At 49.5% G+C, this 21429-nt stretch overlaps 1 protein-coding gene across 1 annotated transcript in view; it reads right to left on the bottom strand.

Annotated features, from left to right (window-relative positions):
* Positions 1 to 20712, bottom strand: part of SLC7A5 (solute carrier family 7 member 5) — a 38896-nt gene extending 18184 nt beyond the window's left edge. Inside the window, exons 1-2 of the mRNA XM_050311718.1 lie at positions 20041 to 20712; positions 7578 to 7703 (exon numbers count right to left, since the gene is read on the bottom strand). Of these exons, the coding sequence (XP_050167675.1) occupies positions 7578 to 7703; positions 20041 to 20635 (721 nt within the window). The 5' untranslated portion in view covers positions 20636 to 20712. The remainder of the gene's footprint in view (positions 1 to 7577; positions 7704 to 20040) is intronic.
* Positions 20713 to 21429: the final 717 nt, after the last annotated feature.

Raw genomic sequence — 21429 nt, 5'->3', positions numbered from 1 at the left:
AGCTCCCCATACCCCCCATCCCACGCTGCCGCCGCCACCGCTCTCCAGGCAATTCCCTGCCCGTGCCCGGCACCCTGGAGAGCTGGAACCTGGTTTGAACTGGCTGTTCAATCGCACTCTGCTCTACAATTAACCAAATTAAGGTAACAAGCTCTGACATAAACCCCATTTGCTGATCCTGCCAGCTGCCAAGACTGCGGTAATTGCGCCGGGTCAGCCGGGGCCTTGCTGCGTGAGGGACTGGTTTGGGTCGAGGAGCTGCATGTTCAGACCTTTTCTTTAAAAATGTTCATTTGCTCCCCAGTCATGTCTGTTCCGGTTTTAATGGCACAGCAATCTACTCTTGCAGAAAGCATTTCATGATAATTAAAGATTTTTCAACTTGCCCAAACAGCGAGGAGAGGGAACACGGCCACGGAGAGAGCTCAGCACGAGGAGGGGGGAGAAACCCAGCCAGGGAGAAACGTGGTGTATGTACCAAAATCCCCAGAGGAGATGATCCACTCAGCTGCTGAGCCATTTCCTGAGAAAAGCAGCGAGAATTCAGTGGACTGAGTCAGAAAAACAAGAGAGAGGCAGGGGCCAGGGTTAGGAGCATCCTCGGAGCTCCCGGGAAGCACAGCTCGGTACCCACAGGAGCTGTTTGCTCCTCTCTGCAGCCAGCTCAGCATCAGGCAGTTCTCAACAGCAGCCTTTAAATTGGGGTCCTGGAGCAGAGGTGTTTATGGCCTGGAAGACACAGCCATGACCTTGCAGAGCAGGGAGGGCATCCAAGGAGAAGTCAGAGCTCCTGGGTTACATCCCGGTCCTCACCAATGGTCGTGGACAAGCCATGACCCTTCCCCCATTTCAGCTACTTCCTTCTGTTTTGTGCAAAAGTGCCTCTCTCCCAGGCCAGACAACGTGCTGTCACCTTTCCCACCTCCTCTGCATCCTGCTGATACATCAGAAACCTTTTCCCCTCCTCCTCCTAAGCAAACACCTCCCGATTTTCACAATCTGTGCTGCCAGAATGTTTGCTGATGGGAAATAAGGCAGCAGTCCCAGAAGCCCTGGAGTGATGCCTCTCCAGGAGCCAGTGAGTCCAACGGCACTGCAGAGAGCCTGGAGGGACAAACACGCATTTCCACAGCATGGAAAGGCATTTCCTCCTTGTCTATCCCCATCCAGGCAGAGGAACAGCAAGGTGCAAACCCTGAACAAACCACCCAGTGGGTTTCCATCCACTTCCACGAGCTTGTTTTCCCTCTTCACATCTGCACCAACAGGTTCAATTCACATCCATAAAAACCCGTGATTGAGACTGACAAACAGGAATGAGCCACTGGAGGGGCTAAAGGAGCCAACCAGCTCAACATGCAGGAGAGCCAAGAACATTTGGGGAGGGCAGATCCTCCAGCACCACAGGCACCACTAATTTCAGCCCAGCAGTCGAAGGCTGTGGGAAAGGATGAATTAAAAGTGCGAGGAAAAGTCCATGTGGACACACAGACGTGGAGACAACAACTGCACTGATGCACCTTTGGCATGACCCAGAGACTCAAGGGAGGCAGAGAGAGATCAGACAGAGCTGCAAAGCAAATACCAAAGTATTAACTGCTCCCCATTAAATGTGGCTGCATTGCTGGGATAGCTGCACTTGGAAAAATGAGAAGCCAACGGAGCCTCCTGTGTCAGCTGCCCTAAAACCCACTCAGGGATGAGCAGGGTCCCCACTGACACATCCCAGATGCCCTCTGAGCCTCCACCTTGATCCAGCTTTGCACCTGGCACTTCATCCAGGATACCCAGAATGAACACCCTGCAATGCACAATTCCTTGGATAAAGCAGCTTTTGGGATGTCAGTGGCACAGTCCCAGTTAAGGCAGCGCTGAGCCTCCATCTGCAAAGTCAAACAAACAACAGCTCACAATATTAAACAAACAGCTCACAGGGTCCTTAAAGCTTGACATTAAACAAACAACAGCTCAACAAACAACAGCTCACACCATCCTTAAATCTCAATATTAAACAAACAACAGCTCACATCACCCTTAAAGGCCGAGCTTCCAGCTCAGTGATCAAAACAATCATCACAGGTCACTGACCTACTGTTTCTGTATTTTGAGCTGTTGTTTCTTTTTAGTTTGGTTGGTTTTTTGGTTTGTGGGATTTTTGTTGTTATTAAATGCATTTCTTTATTTTTGGACAGGCCACTTCACACTTGTACAATGCAAAAGCCCAAAGAGGCTGAACTCTACCCTTGAATCCCTAATTGCCAAAAAATTTTCTGGGCAGAGAAGGCAAGAAAAGAATTGTCTGAGCAGAACCAAAGTGCTGCTCCCCTCAAGGAGCACCTGGGCCAGGCACTGCCATCCACCTCTGGCTGGAAGAGAAATCCAGGATTAGAGAGTGAGAGGCCCATAAAATATAATTGCTGTATCAGCCCTCCAGCGTTTGACGCCTGATTCATCTCCAACATATGGTTGATGTGATTTAGAGGGGCAGGATCCTGGCAGCTTTCCCAGCTTCCCTGTCTGTGGCACAGTATTCCACTCTCCATGTGCCCCGGGAACCAGAGGGAAGTGCAGCAAAGCTCCCTTCAGAGCTCCCTGCTGGAAAATCCCGTCCCGCTGGCATTTTGGAATGCCCAGGAACAAGAAGGAGCACAGGCAGCTGCAGGGCACGTTTTCCTGCAGTCCTTGGTGCCTCAGGCCCAGCGTGCAGGGACACACTCAGAGGCTTCAGGGATGTTCTGATCCAATCCATTGGATTTAGCTCCTGGCTCCCAGTGTGAGTTAGTCACGAGCTGGCTGGGTGAACACCCACCTGCTCTGCCTTTGGGCTCCAAACTCCTCTCACAGCTTCACCACCAGTTGCTCCTCATATCCCAGGCTGTGTCCAGGATCCAGTCCCTTGGGAGAGCTGGTTCCTCCAGGCACAGACAAAGGCACAGCTGCACCGCCCTCAGCACGCGGGAGAGCAGGGCACGACTGATCATGGACTCTGGAATGGTGTGGGTTGGAAGGGACCTCAAAGTTCATCTTGTTCCACTCCCTGTCATGGGCAGAGACACCTTCCACTATCCCACGTTGATCCAAGCCCCATCCAACCTGGCCTTGGAACACTTCCAGGGATGGGGCAGCCACAGCTTCTCCGGGCAACCTGTGCCAGGGCCTCATCACCCTCACAGGGAAGAATTTCCTCCCAGTATCCAATCCAAACCCCTTCTCTGTCAGTGAGAAGCCATTCCCCCTTCTCTTTCCTCTCCAGGCCCTTGTAAATAGTCTCTCTCCACCTTCCTTGTGGGCTCCCTTCAGGTACTGAACACCGACCTGCTGATCAGGTTCACACCATGATCCCTTCAAAGGAAAACTCATGGAGATTCCCTCAGCCAGGCAAAGTCCTCATTCACATCCCGAAGGCCAAAAGTGATTAACCACAGGTGCAAACCCCAGAGAATTTGGACAATGACCACTCTTGTTCCCCTTCAGTGTCTGTCACTGCACTTTGAGATCTGGGGAAGCCTGAAATTTTAATTACCAGCCCTAAACTCCAGTTTTCTTGCCAGGACCCCTTTGGAACAGCCCAGCTGTGTCCTTGGGTTGCTGCTGCAGAGCTCACTCGAGTCTCACTCTGGGTCTGCCTCCAGGGGCTTTTTTTGGACATTCAACTGAGGTTGCCTCTGGCAGAAGAGAAGAAAATCTGTGAGGAAAGGAAGAGGGAGTAAACTTACCCTCTCTCTTTCCTAATCACAGGATTCATCACAAAGAAAAGGCAGGGGAAAAAAGTTTGGACTGAGAAGTACCAAAATAACCTTCACGGGCAAAGACAGAGACCAAAGGGGCATTTTCTAACAAAAGGACTTGATAAATGAAAGCAGCTCCCAGATGTGCCAAACCCAGACACAGCACCCAGACATTGCCTTGCACCTGGGGTACTAAAAGTGGCATTTTAAAGAGCCAAGCTCAGCACACTGAAGGCTTGAATCCTCCTTTTGGTACTTTCAAAAACTATCCTGGGTCAAGATCAGATGTTCCAGACACATCACCTCTGAACACCCTCTGACAGACAGCATGGGGTGAGGGTGGCAGTGCTGGCTGAGATCGTGCACAAGGAGACCCTGGAGAGGGTTGTCCAGGGAAGCTGTGGCTGCCCCATCCCTGGAAGGGTCCAAGACCAGGCTGGAGGAGGCTTGGAGCAACCTGGGATAGTGGAAGCTGTCCCTGCCCATGGCAGGGGGTGGAACAAGATGGGCTTGGAACCATTCTGGGATTTTATGAAAAAAACCCACCAAATTAAACCCAAACCTCCCTTCCCAGTCTGAGCTCTCCATGGCAGATACTTGGAGTTAAATTTACCCACTTTGTCCTTGATTTACCCCCTGCTCTGCTGGTCTCTGACCAGCCCAAGGAAGGGAGTCGAGAGAGGAAAATGCTGCTGCCACCAAAGAGGAGCTCGAGGCACCACAGACGAGGAATTTCAGCTCAGAAATTGGGCAAGAAGAAGGAAAAGGGACAATAAATAACAGGACAATAAATCCAATAGAAATAATTCAATAAAATCAGTGTGAAATCCTATTTGCCTTAGTCCCAAATGCCCAATCCTGGGTTTTCAAGCAGAACTGCTGGTGAAGCATCACAGCAAGGGTTGCAGCAGCAGCCAAGAGCTGCCCCTCACTGCTCCAGCTGCCTGAGGGCACATAACACACTCCAGACACTCTGGGGCATCAGAACAGAAAAAAACAGGTCTGAAACATGTCTGTGTTTTGAGTTTTTAGAATTATTTGACATCAAAACCTTTTCTGATGACAGAATATGAGAAATTGAGAGCTGGTAAAATAATAGAACCAAAATAAGCCTCATTTTTATAATACTGGAGTGAAAAAATCCTGATCCTGTCTATGCTATAAGTTATCTATATTATTTAAGTGTTGCAGACTGGTGGTTTAACACAGCAAGTGCAGGGCTCTGAAATTTTAAAACACACTTCCAGCCCCCCAAAAGGCTTTTAAAAGTGTAACTTTGTATTAATAAAATAATTTCATCCCAAGTGGGGCAGTTACACTGAGACAACTTTCAAGTAGTTGAAAGACTGAGCAGGAAACCAATTTCCACCCTCCTTTTGAAGTGGTATGAAAGGAGGGATGGAAAACAGTTGCCCAGGGGAGAATACAAGGAAATGCTCCTCGCTGTGTGGCCATTTGGCATGGAGTTCTTTGTCTTGGGATGTTACTGCCCCTCTGAAAATCAGGAAGGATAAACGGAGAAAAAGCCAAAAGCTGAACTGTGGGAGGTCGATACAAAGAGAAAATTTCTGTGAAATCGAAGAATTCTGTGAAATCGAATTCCACATTTGAGCAAAAAATGTGGTCTTGCTCCTCTTGTACGTTTATGGATTCTGTAAACACAAACCAGCAGTGGGACAGGAACCAGTAAAACCAGTTACTCCTCAGGGGAACACTCGACCCTGTCCCCTGGAACAGCAGCCCCAGACAAACCAGCTGGGTGAGGATTTCACCCCAAAACCAGCTGTCAGCTTGGGATGGATCTACCCAGCTGGGGGTGGGGAGAGTCCTCTTTGTCCAGAAAAAACACTGGAATGGGAACAGCAGGACACAAGGCCACGTGGAGGAGCAGTAAAGGTGTGGAAATGTGGTTCAGAACAGGAAAAAGATGGAGAGCGGTGCAGCGTTTTTGAGACTGAAAATGGGAATTTTCATGCTTTCCTTGAAGAAATAAAGAAGAAAAGAGACAATCTCATGATGCATCCCTGCTAAAAGCACTGGGTCACCTGGCATGATTGAAAGGAAAATGGAGCAAGGTGCAAAATGCAGGTGCAGCCTGAGGAAGGGCACAGGAAAAGGAGCTTGTACATTCTTAAGGACTTAGCAGAGAGCTTGAACTTCCCTAAGGAGATTAATGAAATCCATGTGAGACTTCAGGCAGAATCCCAGTTGTAAAACAGGAACAGGGTGTAAACCAGCAGCCTCTGTAGATCCCAAGGATCCCACTCTGATCCAGCTTGCTTCCTGTAGAGTGTTGTGTACTCAGACTTTCTCTTCAGGTGTTCTTATCCAAGAACAGCTTTTGATTCTGACCATCTTTCACCCTGCCTGGAGCTGCCAGGTGGTTAAGCAGGAAACTAAATCCCATGGAATTGCCTGCACTGCAAGGCACTGCTTGTACCTCTCCAGAGCTGAAACTAAAATCAACTTCATAGGGAGTAAAATAACACAAGAGCAGAGGGTGGATGTTTCTGTGCACAAGACAGATATCTCTTACTGGCTCCAGATACGATTCAATGGCAACTATCATGGATTTACACCTGAGGAACCAGAGCAGAAAGTGGTTCCACCTGAACAAAAGGCCAAAAGAACAGCACAGAGGGAGGGAGGGTGGTTCTGAAGATGCAAATTAAGATTATGTGTGCAAACAAAGCACAGTTGTAAAGGTCTTTATGTTAACGAACTAACAGAGATTTATGGTGACTTATCCTCCTAAGAGAGAAAAAACAGTTCAGCAAAGCAGGCTGGGCAGTTGTGGAGGGAGGTGTATTTTGTGATAAGCCCCAAACAATGTCCCTGTTGAGTGTCAGCACCGAGCTGGAAGAAAATAAAACCTCTGACAAAGCAAGAAATTCTGCAAAGACAGCACTGGCTCCCAGGGCTGAGACAGGACTCACAGAGACCCACGAGCACACACAGACACACACACTGTGCAGAGACAGGATTCCCTGGACATCTGATCCCCATTCAGCAAAAAAGGATTGTACTGTTCCCTAAGAAACATTTATTTCCACAAAACTAGCACACACACACAAAAAAAGCTTATCTGTGAGGATTAACTAATCAGATGGGCTTGGAACAAAATACACCTCTGGGTTTGCGAGGATTTTATGTGTGTGGGAAGCAAACAAGCCACACCACCAGAAAATGTACTTTATCTTCCCATTTTTATCCTCTTTTCCAGGTGCTGGCTGACAGGCATGTGCCAGTGTCAGCTGAGAGCTCCAATACCTCTGTTCCTCATGTGGTCCCTGCAGCCCTGCCCGACCCAGGTGGCCCTGGGTGACCCACGGGCTCCACCAAGTTATTCCATACCCAGAGCAGGATGAAGGGACACATGCAGGGGTGGTTTGTGGAAGGATTAAAATGACCAGGAGTGGTTTACACTCTGCTCTCTACACACAGATAATTGTCTATTAGCAAAAGGCCATGACCAGCCAGAATCAGAAAGATTTCTGAGCGCAACAGCACCAAAATTTTCATTCTCCGGAGGCTTTCCTGTAATCCCAAAGGGTGAGGCCATAGTGACTGTGAAAGTGGGAAAGACCTTGAGTCGTGCTGGGTTCCATCAGTATGAAATCAAGCCTAAACTGTGACAGAAACACAAAGTCTCCCAAATAAAGTGCAAAACCTCAGCAAAGGTCAGCAAAGCACGAGCTGGAAAAGGCCCCCAAGCGCAGCAGAGAACAAGCAAGGTTTGTGAAGCCCTTTCTGCCAGCCCTGAAACGCTCAGGGTGGGACTCCTGGGCTTTCTCCCTAATTCTGCTGTGAGTCCACAGCACTCCCCCAAGGAAAAGGAGCAGCACTCACCCTTTGCCAGCTGCACGAAGCCGAGGATGATGATGAGGGCCAGCGCCAGCAGCTTCGCCGCAGCAAAGGCGTCCTGGACACGGGTGGCAGCTTTGACACTGTAGCAGTTCACGGCTGTGAGCAGCACTGGGGACACACAGGGACACGCATCAGCACCAGGGAAACACTTAATGGGCAAGACAAATTATGACAAATGTTTAGATTGGATATACAGAAGGAATTCTTGGCTCTGAGGGGGGTGGGGCCCTGGCACAGGTTGCCCAGAGAAGCTGTGGCTGCCCCATCCCTGGAAGTGTTCCAGGCCAGGTTGGAGCAACCTGGGCTAGTGGAAGGGGTCCCTGCCCATGGCATGGGTAACAAGGAAACGATCTATATAAGGTCCCCTCCAAGCCAAACCATCCTGTGATTCTATGATTTGCTTTTTGTTAAAACTTAGCCCACCAGAGTGTCTCTTCCTGAAAAAGAAACTAGTCAAGAGCCAGGCTCTGCAGCCTCACACTTTACAATTCCACATCTGTTTTTGTCAATAGGTGATTTGAATAATCTACATAGTCCTTGTGACAAGGAACAGCCCTGAACTGAAAAATACACTTCTGAGGGCATATACATAAAAGGACCCATCAGGTTCAAAGTGCCCAGCCCCAATGCCTGTTCAGTCCATCCAATTTAACGTTGCTTTTGTGTGAAAACAATGTAGAAATGTCACGACAAGCTTCCAGGACTGATTTATACTTATTTTATACCAATAGCACCCAAAAACAATCAAGGCCAGACCATGCTGCCCCTGCCTGGACGTGAAGGAGGAGCTGTCCCCGTCCTGACCCTCTGGGATACAACACAAACAACACCTGCAGGTCAGTGGGGCAGGTGGGAAGAGAAGCTGGATCTGTGGAAATCCTCACCCTGTGCCTGACCTGCTCGACCAGCAGTGCCAGGGATGGCTGTGCAGGGTTCGGAGATGCTCCCCAGGGCCAAACACAGAGGGGATGCTGGAGAGAATTGCCCAGGATTGTGCTCATTCCCATCAGCATTCTGCTTGCCGAGAAGCTCCCATTTCCTACAAGTTGCCCCGTGGTTTATAGAACCAATCAAGCCTGATTTCCAACCTTTTTTTTCCTTATTCCTGACCCCCCAACCCTGTATCCTGACCCTGGCACTGTGACCCTCCTGCCAGGCAAGGCACAGCCTGAGCCAGGGCTTGTCCAAAGCCACAAAGCTGCTCCTGGCTGAGAGAAAATAATGGCTAAACCCTGCTGCTCTTTCAAATCCCTTACTATTTTGGTGCTCTGCTCCCTGCCCAGAGCCTGTTGCTTGTTTATAGAGATGGGAAGATGTCACCCCAAGGGTGACAGTGCCCGATGTGATGGATGCCCTCCCCTCCTGCTGCCTCCCTTGTGCACAGTCACCCCTCGCTGTCCCCTCACCAGCTTGGCAGCAGCCCCTGGACCTGCTGGTCCCCAGTAGCTCAGGGAGGAGCAGATCTCAACTCTTCTTCTGGAGCTGGAGGCTTTTCCCTGCGGGATCTTTTCCCTGCTGGCCTCTGACCTCGGGCAAAGAAAGGCTCTTTTCCCACACCCTCCAGCTCATTTTCCCAGGACCCCACTGCCTCGAACAGACCAAACAGCTGCACCCCAAAACATCCAGATCCCCCTCTCCTGAAGTCATGGGATGGATCTGCACTCACAGTTTAGAGCCCAGAGCATCTGATCACAGAGTGGCTAGGCCTTCTTTGGAGCCTCCTGTTCTGCAGGTGTGGAGAGAGGATTGATTTGGAAATCAGGAGAATCCACCCTAAACTGGATTATTCATAGAATCCCAGACTGGTCTGGGTCAAAAAGGACTTTAAAGCTCATCTCATTCCACCCCCTGCCATGGGCAGGGACACCTTCCACTATCCCAGGTTGCTCCAAGTCCTGTCCAACCTGACCTCGGACACTTCCAGGGATGGGGCAGCCACAGCTTCTCTGTGCCAGTGTCCCAGAACATGATGGATTTCAGGATCATTGGCTCCTTGCAACCCCCACTATTCTGTACAAGAGCATTCAGTACAAGAGCCATTTCAACACAAGAGCATTCAAAGTCTGCAGAAATGAAAGAGCTGGATGTCTTCACAAAGCAAACCCCATGATCCGCTACGGCCTACGAGTGAGAAAAGTAAACAAGGAGTTTGAGACTGACTTTGTTTTATATCGTGCCCTTCAAGCCCCCTGGGCAGTGTGGGTGAGACTGAAAGGTCCCAGACCTGGTTCTGGGGAGGGACAAACCGGGCTCTGGCTGAGCTGCTCTGGCTGATGGCCAAGGGCAGGAGGAGGATCTGTGCCCAGACCTGCCACACTTCTGTCCCCATCCCTGTCTCAGGGTCCCTCCACCTCACACTGCTCCAAGGAGATATGGAGCAGCTACAAAGTCACCCCATGCCCAGGTCTGGAGGCTTTTCAGCACCCACAGCAGCCCAACACTATCTGTGGGCTGCAGAGTCACAGCTCTGTCACCACCACAGAGACTGAGACACATCTGCCTCCAGCAGGGGCTTAAAGGGATGTTGTCAGATAACAAGGAAGGAGAAAATAGAGGTTAGGCAGGTCAACTTATGTCTGTGCCACGGAGGGAGAGAAGAAAACACAGCACAGCTCACAGTTCTCCTACTAAATGCCCCTCCAGTGAATCCTAACGGGGAGGGAGCTGAGGATCCAGGATTCCCTTCGACCAGCGATTATGCTAAAAATAAATCTCCCCTTGTTTACAGAGGGATATATAAAGGATGAGCTCAGGCAGCTAAAAGCTTCTCCCGTGGGTGAGGACAGCCCTGAGAGGTGTGACAGTGACATTCCCTTCCCATTTAGGCATTCTGTGTCCAGGACAATGGATGCTTTGGCCTCCACTGAGATACTGATTTTTGGGGCTGTTTTTCATGTTTTGGGTTTTGAACAGACTCCCCTGGACAGATTGTGGTGAAAATAAAAGGCAAAAGCTTCCTGCACAGTCCAAGTGTCTGTACCCAGCCCTAAAATCCCACTGGTGCCAGATAAACAGGCTCCCTACAGATAAGAAAACACTTGGGGTTAGAGACTGAAGAAGGCTGAGAACTTCTGCCACTGCCCTGAGTCAGAGCCCTGCCAGTCACAGCCCCTCTGCTTTGCTTTGCTTTTCCCACTACGCAATAATAATAATATTTGTCTTTCCTAAAGGAGCGTGGGGGAGTTACTCCACTCAAACGCTTTCAATGTAGGAAGGGCTGAAAAAAAACCCTCAGTCTCTCCCATCAGGAAGAATCCTACAGAAAAAACAAACAAACAAGAAAAACCAACAAAAAAACAACCAGGATAAGAAGGTTTTCAGTAAAAACTCCAGGACGAATTCCAGTGGCTGCTCAGCTTCTGAGGAGAGCAAGAGGGTTGGGATTTCTAAAAGCAGCAAGTTTGATTCCTTTGATCTGAGATGCTGCCCAGCCACGCAGGGGCTCCTCCTGGCACCGCTCCCTCACCTCGGATGAACTGCTCCCAGGAAAAACATGGGAAAGCTGCACAGCAACAGCTTTACTCTAAATCAGGGCAGTGATACAGCACAGGCAGAGATCAGCCTGCACTGCCCTAATTCCTGCAGCATCTTTCCTAAGGCTCCAGCCACCAGCCCCTGGCAGATGCCAGCCAGGGAGACCTTTGGAGTGACCCACCCGGGCTGGGAATCACTCTAGGAATAAGGATTTCAGCATGACCTGACCTGACACAGCTTGGCTGATCCAGCAGCCCCTCTCCAAAGGCTTTACATAATTGGGATAATAAGAGCTAGAAAGCTGCAGGGATGGCAGATGTAGCAGGGGGGGCTGAATCTCAGGATGGTTTGGGTTTGGAGGGACCTTAAAGATCCAGTCCCACCCCATGCCATGAGCAGGGACACCTTCCACTACCCCAGGTTGCTCCAAGCCCTGTCCAACCTGGCCTTGGACACTTCCAGGGATGGAGCAGCCACAGCTTCTCTGGGCAACCTGTGCCAGGGCCTCACCACCCTCATTGTAACAAATTTCTTCCTTATGTCCCATCTAAATCTCATTCCTTATTTACAGATCACTCTGGCACAAGCAGGACAGATCCTGTTGTTTCACTGCTGCAGAACGTGCTCAACAGGTGCTCTTCACCTGCTCCATCCTTCATTCCTTATCTTCATTCCAAGGTAACTCAAGCCACAGGGGAAGCCAGAAGCTTTCAAAAATAAATTTGGCTTTTTAAAGACAACAGCAGGTCTGGCTTCGATATTTACTCTGTCCTAGCAGTCCCTGCTGCCTTCAGGCACGTCACTGAACCTGCTCCACTGGCCCTCACCTGCACAGCCAGGTAATTCCCAGGACTGATAGGAACAAGGACAAACTGACTAATTCAACAGGCCCAGGATTTTACACCCCCCCAAGTCACATTTTATAGCTGTATTCCCTTGAACTAGCATTCCAAGATCCCTCCCAAAAACACAATTCCTAGATGACAACAGGAATAAATGCCTACAGAGCAGACACAGCAAGGGACTGGGACAATCCTGTCTAGAACAAGTCCACGACAGACACTGTATGGAACAACAGCTCCCGTGGGGCTCTGCCCAAAGCAAACAGCGGGAATGGAGCCCTGACACAGGTAAACCTGGGCCTGGCATTTATGATGCAACAGTCTTGGCAATATTCCTATAGGAAAAGGCAGGGCTGCAGCTTTTCCTGGATAATGGAGCGTGAACATGGACTGGGCATAGAGTAAAGACAGTGCTCAGGGAGGCTTTGTTGGGGAAAAAAAAATCAAGCAAACAAGCAGCTGAGCCACAACTCTGCATCACCCTCACTCACAGGGAAAAGGATCCAGTTCCATGCCCTGGTGGGGCAACAGGAGCTCAGCACAAGATCTTCAGCAGCTTTTCAGGTGAAAAGTCTCTGGAATGAGTGTAGGAATCCCTCAGGTACCAGAATTTGTGCTGCCTGTGGGGTTACATCCCTTGGGAGCCCTGTACATGTCACCTGGGTCCTTCATTTCACCTCCCACAGGTTTCCCTGCTCCTGACCTGGAGTACTGCCAAGTATTTCCAAGTATACCTCTGTAACATGGATAAATGTGTGGAAGGAGCTGCTTTAAAGGAGTAAACTCATTAATTTGCTGCAAGTTGCCCATGGATTCCTGTGTGTGGTGTTACAGCACAGAGTGAAAATGCACAGTAGGGTAAGGAACTTGTGGAAAATAAGGGGAAGAATGAAGGGAAATTCTCTACCTCAGCTTCCCCACCAGGAAAACAGGGACTGTAAATTGTTCTGTCACACAGGACCCCTGCTTGTAACTCACATTTCCAAAGTGCTTGACCCTTGGAATTGTAAGATGATGCTTCCATTTACCATCTGCCACTGGATGATGCTGATTTTCTCCCATTTTACAATTACTCCCAGAACAGTTCCAGCTCCTCTCCATTCCCCATCCTACAGCTCCTTTCACTCCTCATGAAGTGCAGGTGACACACAAAGAGTTTTCTCTCCTACCAGTGATGGTACAACCAGGTCTGAGGCAGAGACAAGACAAGCTGAGCCTGTGGCCACCAAGGAACAAACCCCAGGCACAGAACAGTCCGTGGGCTTTAGGGAACTGCTGCCTCAGCTCACCAGAGGCTGGCACTGAAAAGGAAGAGTTACTCCCACACAGGACAAACAAGGAATTATGTGACTACAGTGGTTTAAACCCATGAGAAAATCAATTCACTAAGGTAAAAAAAAAAAACAAAAAAAACCAACAAACCACCAATTTTATATCCTGGTGGCTGTGATGCCACAGTGTCTCTCAAAAGTCTCAGGTGACTATTTCTATCAGCACAATCCGACATGAGACATGCAAGGACGCAGGCAGAAAATGGTTCAGAAAATTTCAGCTTGATGGGTATTGACTGAATGTGCCCTGCAAGGTGGTGAAGAGAAAAAGCAGAAGAAAAAAACTTTGTAGATCTGGAGCAGGGAAAGGCCTGGGGGCACATGAGGCTGATGGAAAGGAGCACTTGGCCCCAGAGCAAATGTGTCTATATTAAAATCTACTTATAATAATCAACATACCTGGCAACGGGTCAGAGTTTCCTTTTTAATTTCTCTTCCCGAAACAGGAATCGGGGATTGAGGCATCAACAAATGAGAGGAGAAAGCAAAGGCTGCCCAGCCACTGGAGTTTAAGGAAAAGGATCCCCTCCAAATCCACCCCCTAAGACCACAAGTTCTGGGTGTCTCCAACAAATAGCTCCAGACACCCTGGAAGTGTCACAGCTCCATCTCTCCCCTGCCTTTCAATTCCAGGGAGCTGGGAGACACAGAAGCTTGTGCAAGATGGGATGGGATGTTACCCTGTGATCCCAGAAGAATCCACCCCCTCAGGTGTCCAGAGTTGTGCAAGAATAAATTGCCAAGCACTTCCCTGCCATCTCTCTGCAGAGCTGTGCCAGCCAGTGCAGCACAGCCAGAGCCAAGAGGCAGCTTCAGGGGTTGGAATTTCACCATTTCCAGGTACTGCAGAGGCTGGATCCCAAATCTGGATAACCCACCCACTGCTGTGGTACCAACATCCCATAATAACAGTGGTACACTTCATTCTAACCGTGTGGCACATGCAAACTACAAAGAATGTATCAATGTTAGGGGAGCTGACTCCTAACTGCAGGTAGGAGTTACTCCTTTGTCTCCTTAGGAAGAAGCTTGTGATTTACTGCCAAAGTTTCCACGTGACATGATGCAGCAATTCCACAGAAAAGGTCGTTTTACCCACAGGAAGACAAACAAAATATAGAGAGAAAAGATAGGGAGAAAGAGGTTTTCCATATTTCTTCCTTTTCCAGCAAATTAACTATCACAAGCTAAACATCTCCACCATGGCCACTTTTTAGAAGTATCTTCCTAACAGTGAAAAAAACACTTACTAAATATTAATACTTACTAATACATTATTTAATATGACAAACTAAATATTACTAATATGCACATTAAGCCCCAAAGACACATCACCATCAATCTGGACCTGCAAAACCCATCTTACCTGGCCCACCATGAGGTTACACTTCCACAGAAGCACCTTCCCACAGTTGTACTGAATTAGATCCTACAAATCCACGGGAAGGTGGCTGAAATACAGCACTCAGCGCTAAATCCTGGATCATGAGCTTCATCATGAAAAATTCCAGGCAGGTTTTGGGCTGAGTCATGTCACCTGTGCCATGCAGGGGGTCAGAATTCAGCTCTACACCCTGGCTGGAAAAAACTGCTTCCTCATCCACTGGATTTGATCTACTGGCCACCTCTGACACGGCACTGTGAGACTCCTGGAATGCTCAAAACAAGTGATTTTGCTCTGAATGACACTGGCCATGGAGGGTTTCCCTGAAAAAAACCTTCCCAATTTGTTCATGCCAGAAGGGAAAGACTCTGAAGGATCTCAAGTGATAACATAAATCATCCAAATACAATAAAACTCAATGGGACATTTGTTGTGAGAGCCAAGAAAGAGGTGCTGGGAGTGCAGTGGTTGCTGTGTTTCAAGAGTCCTCCAAGCCGTCATTGATTTCAGGAGGGTCCTGCAAGTGTCAGAGCCCATTTTCATTAACGCTGCTCTAATTAAAGGCAGATTAAAAAGGCAAGCTCAGCCTTGCAGCACATGCCATCCAGCAGGGATTCTACAGATCCTTTCCCTCCACTCTGATCAAACAAGGGCCTATTTATTGATGCAGCTTTAGTCACTTAATCCACCTTTCTGGAGGAGAGAAAAATAAATCTTCAAAGCTTCACACCTGGCTTGTCCTGGCAGATTAATTAAAAGTAGAGACAGACAGGGATGGGATGGGATGTATTCCGTGTTTGCCTTGCTCACCAGCTGATACCTGATGAGGTGAAAATCCACCTCTTCGCTTCAAGCACCTGGGCACAGAGCTGAGCTTGGCAGATTTGAAGTAAATCCTTAATGCCAAATGAAGATTTTCCTGCTTTCAACATCTGTGACTTGTGGGGGAGACGCTGACACTGAACCTTCGCTTACAGTCACGGCTGCGTCTTGGCAAGAGGTCAAGGCTGTGTTTGTACCCTCCTGCCAAAACCTGGCTTTGATTCCCTTCTCCTCCTCTAACTCACAAGTTACTCAGAGGGGTGGCAGGCACTTCCCCATGACATGTGCTATTACACATGACTCAGCTCTGCTCTGGCTGCTACTAATTCTTTCACTATTTGGCCGTTCAAAACAAAAGAGACAAACGAGGAATTCATCATCATTTCCACGGAATTCCACGCTTGCAGGAGGAGTGCCCAAAATAATATTTCAGAAGCAGCAAAGAAAGTCTAAATAAATTTTGAAGAAGATTAAAATGCTGTGGCTTTGGAAGCAGCAGATACTGCTGTGCTGGGGTTATTAGTGCCAGATTTGCACATATAATTAACAAGTGAGAAAAGAACTGAGCAGCGAACAATCAAACTGCTGATTTGATGTTGCAGATCAAGAATAAAATTATATGCAAAAGAATATCCCCAGTTGGAAGGGACCCACAAGAAACATCAACTCCAACTCCTGGTTTCTTGAGCTTCTGGGAAGCAGACTGTATTGTCAAGAAATGGGTAAATTATGGAACAGCAGCATTATCTCATCTCCCTTACCTACAGCAAATTAATTTACTGTACGACAACTCAAGACACCTCAAAATACATGGGAAGGTGCTTCTGTGCAAGTAGGAAATCTGAAAAATAACATGTGGAAAAAAGGAATAGCCACGGGCTCTTTAACTGGCCAATTTGAAACTTTGCATCCTTGAGCCACCTCTAGAACATGGTGTGCCGGGCTGTGATTTTTAAGGGTTTGTTAAGATTTGTCAGTTGAATTTAAGAAATGTTAACACAAGTGGCAGCTGTGAAAGAGAATCTGACCCACGTGCACCTGAGACAGGGAGCGCGGAACCCTCAGCAGTTTAAATCTTTGCCACGTACAATGTTGACACTGTACACAAAGCCAGGACCTAATGGCTGTCCCTCATCAGCTACAGAAGGGGTAAAACTGGTTTAGATGAGATCAGATTTGGGTAAATTCAACTTATTGTTGAGTTTTCACGCACAAACTCTGTTCCATGAACTTTAAATTTTTCTGCTGCTCCTGCCTACACGGCAAGACTTTGTGTTTGTTGTCCCTTGGCATTTGCTGTTATGATTTATCAGCTCTAAAAATATCAGCTGTACAAAATCACAGGTAAAAAAGAAGATGCTGAAGTTTCTGAATTACCCATAATCTGCAGCCTGACAAGCATTCAGCCGAACTACCCAAATTCCTAGACCCAAGGAGCACTGGATGGTTCATGATGGACATAAAATGAGCCAGGCTGAGGATGGAACAGTTTAGCCCATCTTGCTATAGGAAGACTTCCCTGTAGTGAATTCCCCCCCTTTATTTGGCAAAGCTAACAAGCATTCATGGTATCTCATGAAAGAAGTTTTGCACACCAACTGTGTGTAGATTACAATCTTCAGAGCAAAAAAAAACCTATTTGTAGTTAAATTCCACTCACCACCCACCTTGTTTTCCTCAGCACCTTCAGGAGAAGGAAATTCCCTCTTCCAACCACCTTTTTTTTCCTTTCACTTCGAGACTGTCATTTGGAGTCTCTTAATGCATTAATTCAGTCTCTGGACTTCATTGTGGCAAATACCAAACAGCACATTATTTATCCAACTGTTCAACACCAGTGGAGTGCAAACAAATAACTTCTGTTATTTCTCCCCTTACTAGAAAGCAGGCAGCAACTGCATTTCTTGTTGAGATACAAACTTTGCAAGGGATAGAGCTGGGACTGCTCTAGAAAGCTGGATTTTGGACACTGAATTCCAGCCCCAAGTCCCAAACTCCTCTATTGCCTCCTAAACTGCTCTTCCCTTCTTTGAGAAAACTCATTAATGTATGTGCTGCAGCATACGCACAAATAGGTCATTTTTTCTACTCTATTGCTTTTGAAAAGAAATAAGTATCTCCCTGGGTAGCTGATGTTGGGAACAACCACGAAACAAAGCTGCTTGTTAGTCCACACAAGTGTTGTGTGGCTGTTGAGTCCTTGGAGCAGATTTACTTCATTTATTGTTCCTAGACCATGATGTGGTTTTGGCAGCAGAGAGCTGGAAAGCTCATTCCGAAAAATCAAAGTTACCAAAGCTGACTTGCTGAGGGCGATGCAGGATGAACTAACCTTTTGTAGCAAAGGAGACAACCCCAAACTTAACCCAAAGCATAAACAAAACAGGAGCCAGCGGTGTGGGGGGAGTGGAGTTTAAAGGAGAAACACATGGAACTGAGGGAGATTTGGAGAACTCTCTCCTTGGCATTTCAAGATAAAGGTTCAAGAACAAATTCTGCTTCAGGGAAACTCCTCACTGCCAGCAAAAGAAAGCTGGAGACATTTACTGGAGAAGCAGGAATGGGAATGAGACCTGGCTTCAAGAACTTGGATGCTGCAATCCACACTGTAACCCCTGCTTTGGGGTTTGATCAATAAAATGTGAAAAGACACCTCCTCCTACCTGTTTTGGGAATGATCCCACAGATTAAAAGGTACTTATTATTAGAAACACCTTCTCAAAGCCTTTGGCAACTCCAACATGTGCTTGCACAGCAAAACTCTGCCATAAGGCAGTCAGAAAGCCCCTAATCAATGCCCTAATTCCCTGGCTTTTCAGAAAGGAACGGGAATGCCACGTCCACCCGTGCCATGCTCCTGTGGGTCCCTGAGGAAACCACAGTGCAGACTGGCAGGAAAGCTCTAAAACCACATTTGCAGAAGGCAAGACACCCAGGAGCAGAACTATTTCCTAATCCTGGTGAAGCTTTCTTAGCTGAATAACTGTATTTCCTTAGTACGTGCCCTACACGTGGTGAAAAACTTGGATGCAAATCCACACGCCTGTCAGTGTACCCTTACATTCCTAAAAATTGATGTGGGGACTGAGGAAGTTTTAAACTTGCCCAGAGAAAGTACAATCCACGGCCCTGTCTGTTATTAATGCTATTATTACTAACTAGCCATGTAATTTACCTCCCAAAGCCTCGCTCAGTGTGGGTAGAAAGATATTTACAGACAATATATCTTCCCATAACGACCACATGCTGCAGCTTTTGGATGCCTGGGATCCTCAGAGGGGGAAGGAATCTAACACAATCCCCTTGGAAAGGGCAGCACGAACAAGCAACCTTCTCTTCACAACTTCAAAATGCAAAAAGAAAAAAGATCACTTGGCTGTGATTTTGTACAGTGAATAAATGCTTTATAAAGCCCTCCCAAAAATGACATCCTTTCCCAATATACAGCTTTATAAAGGCCCAGGAAGACCAGTGGAGCAGAACAGATTGAATGGGAAATGAGGAGGGAAGGGCAGAAAATGGTCCTGTATTTAGAGGATGAGGAATTTGGATGGGGTGACTTTGCATTCACCAGAGGAACAGAAAATGGGGCTTGAGCAGCACAACTGCAGCCTCCAAAATACCAGAGAGGTGACAAAATCTGCAGCAGCAGAGAGATCTGTGTGCCCTGGGAGGCATCAGTGGCCCTGAATTCATCACAGCGTGACTGAACTTCTCTGCGAGGCAACGCCTCGTGAGACGGAACGTTTGCTACCAAAAAATCCCCATAAAAACAGGTTTTGAGCGTGGTATCAGCGCACACACAAGCCAGGAACAGCTCATCTCCCAACTGGTGCTGAAACCAGCCAAGCACTGAGCACAGGCCACGTTCAGCACCAGTTGCTCGTGACAGATAATTTCCCAAGTGCTCGTTATCCCCACCTCTGCCTGCACATCCACGCCCATCCCAGGCACCGCAGCACTGCGGGGCACCAGGGGATCGTACCCTGCCCAAACGCAGTCTTGGGGGAGAGCATGAGAAATCCTATTCCAGCTCCCAGCAAAAATGCACGCTGTATTTATTGCACACTGCTCGCTGCATTCAGAGGGGCTCATTAACCTGCACCTGGCATTTGGGGAATTTTTCACTCCATTTATTTGGGATGGGGCCACATTTCCTTCTGCTGTCATTCAAAACAGCCAGAAAAACTCGGTATGCACAGCACAGGATGGATGGGGCATCTCCTCCAAAGTGATGTATGAGCACACTTTTTGGGGAAGGGGACGGTGAACGAGGAACCACGTGTAGCAGGACAGCAGGAACCCAGACAGGGTCATAGAATCCTGGAATGGTTTGGGTCGGAAGGGAATTTCAAGATCAGTGATGATCTTTAACAGATCATCCCGGTCCCATGGGCAGGGGCACCTTCCACTATCCCAGGTTACTCCACGCCCTGTCCAACCTGGCCTTGGACACTTCCAGGGATGGGGCAGCCACAGCTTCTCTGGGCAACCTGTGCCAGGGACTCACTACCCTCACAGGGCAGGATTTCTTCCCAGTATCCAACCTAACCCTACTCCCCGTCAGCTCAAAGCCATTAAATGGTACTTACGGACACACAGACAGGCCACCAGCTTGGCAGCCTCGTCGGGCACGGGGCAGGTGGGGAAGATGGGCTTGAGCAGGTACGTGGCGAAGACCAGAGCCACGATGTACTGCGAGGAGGGCCGGATGATGAGCAGCTCTATCCAGAGCTTGAGGAAGGCGGGCAGGGAGCCGTACACCTCCAGCATGTAGGCGTAGTCCCCGCCGGACTTGGTGATGGTGGTGCCCAGCTCGGCGTAGCACAGGGCGCCCACGATGGAGAACGCCCCGCACACCGCCCAGACCACCAGCGACAGCCCCGGCGAGCCGGCCTGCCGCAGCACGCCCGTGGGGGTGACGAAGATGCCGGAGCCGATGATGGTGCCCACGATGATGGCCACGCCGTTGAGCAGCGTGATGGAGCGCTGCAGGGTCACCCCTTCCCCGGAGCCGCACGGCGAGGGCGAGCGGGCGCAGCCGTTCTCCTGCGCCCCTCCGCCCGCCGCCCCCAGCATCTTCTCCATCGCCTGCTTGTCCTCCTCCTGCGCCAGCGAGGCGGCCGAGCCCGCCGGGCTCCTCTTCTTCACGGCATTGTCGCCGGGGCCGCCGCCGCTGCCCGACATGGTGGCGGAGCGCGGCGCGGAGCGGGGCGGGCGCGGCGCGGCTCCGCCGCCACCATCGGCCGCCCCTTTTATTCCGGCGGCGGTGGGCGGCGAGCGGCGGCGGGGCCGGGCTCCTTTCCGGGGGGAGGAGAGGACGACGAGGAGGAGGAGGAGGAGGAGAGGAGGAGGAAGGGGGGTGGTGCAGCGCCCCGGGATTGCGCGGCGGCTGCTGAGCGCCCGCCAGGGGCAGCGGCCGTGCCCGCTCCGTGCGGGGCCACTGCTCCTTGCCGGGGGTCTCCGCTTCCTACCGGCGGAGCCCGCTCTGCTACCGGGGGTACCTGCTCCGCTCCGCTCCGTAACCGCCCCTTAACGGCTCCGTGCGAGGGGTGCTCCCTCCTTACCGGGGGTTCCCTCTCCTACCGGCGCATCTCTCTCATCCCGACCCCCTCCGACCTTCCCGGCGCCCCAAGAGGGGACAAGGGAAGCGAAGCGGCCACCCCACATCTCTGTCCCCGGGTACAGAGGGGTGCGTTACCATCCGCTCTCCTGCCTGCACGGGCTGTGTGTTCCTACAGAGAACGGACCCCTGTGTGTCTAAAGCTGCATTCAGCAGAACCTGTGTCTCCCAGCTCGCCCCAGTCCCATCTTGCTCTGCTGTTCTATCCTCCTTCCACCCAAGTCCCCGGTGCTGCATCACCTGCATCTCTGCAGAGGCGCTGCAGGAACCTGCCAGTAATGGCAGATGCCAAAATCACCAAAAAAAAAAAAAAAGAAAAAAGATTTGTCAATCTGAAATCTGACTGCCATGTCGGATG

Source organism: Myiozetetes cayanensis, unplaced genomic scaffold (assembly GCF_022539395.1).
Source record: "Myiozetetes cayanensis isolate MyiCay16 unplaced genomic scaffold, myiCay2020 scf16, whole genome shotgun sequence".
NCBI lineage: Eukaryota > Metazoa > Chordata > Aves > Passeriformes > Tyrannidae > Myiozetetes > Myiozetetes cayanensis.
The sequence above is the reverse complement of the archived record's forward strand: the minus strand, read 5'-3'. Positions and strand labels throughout refer to the sequence as shown.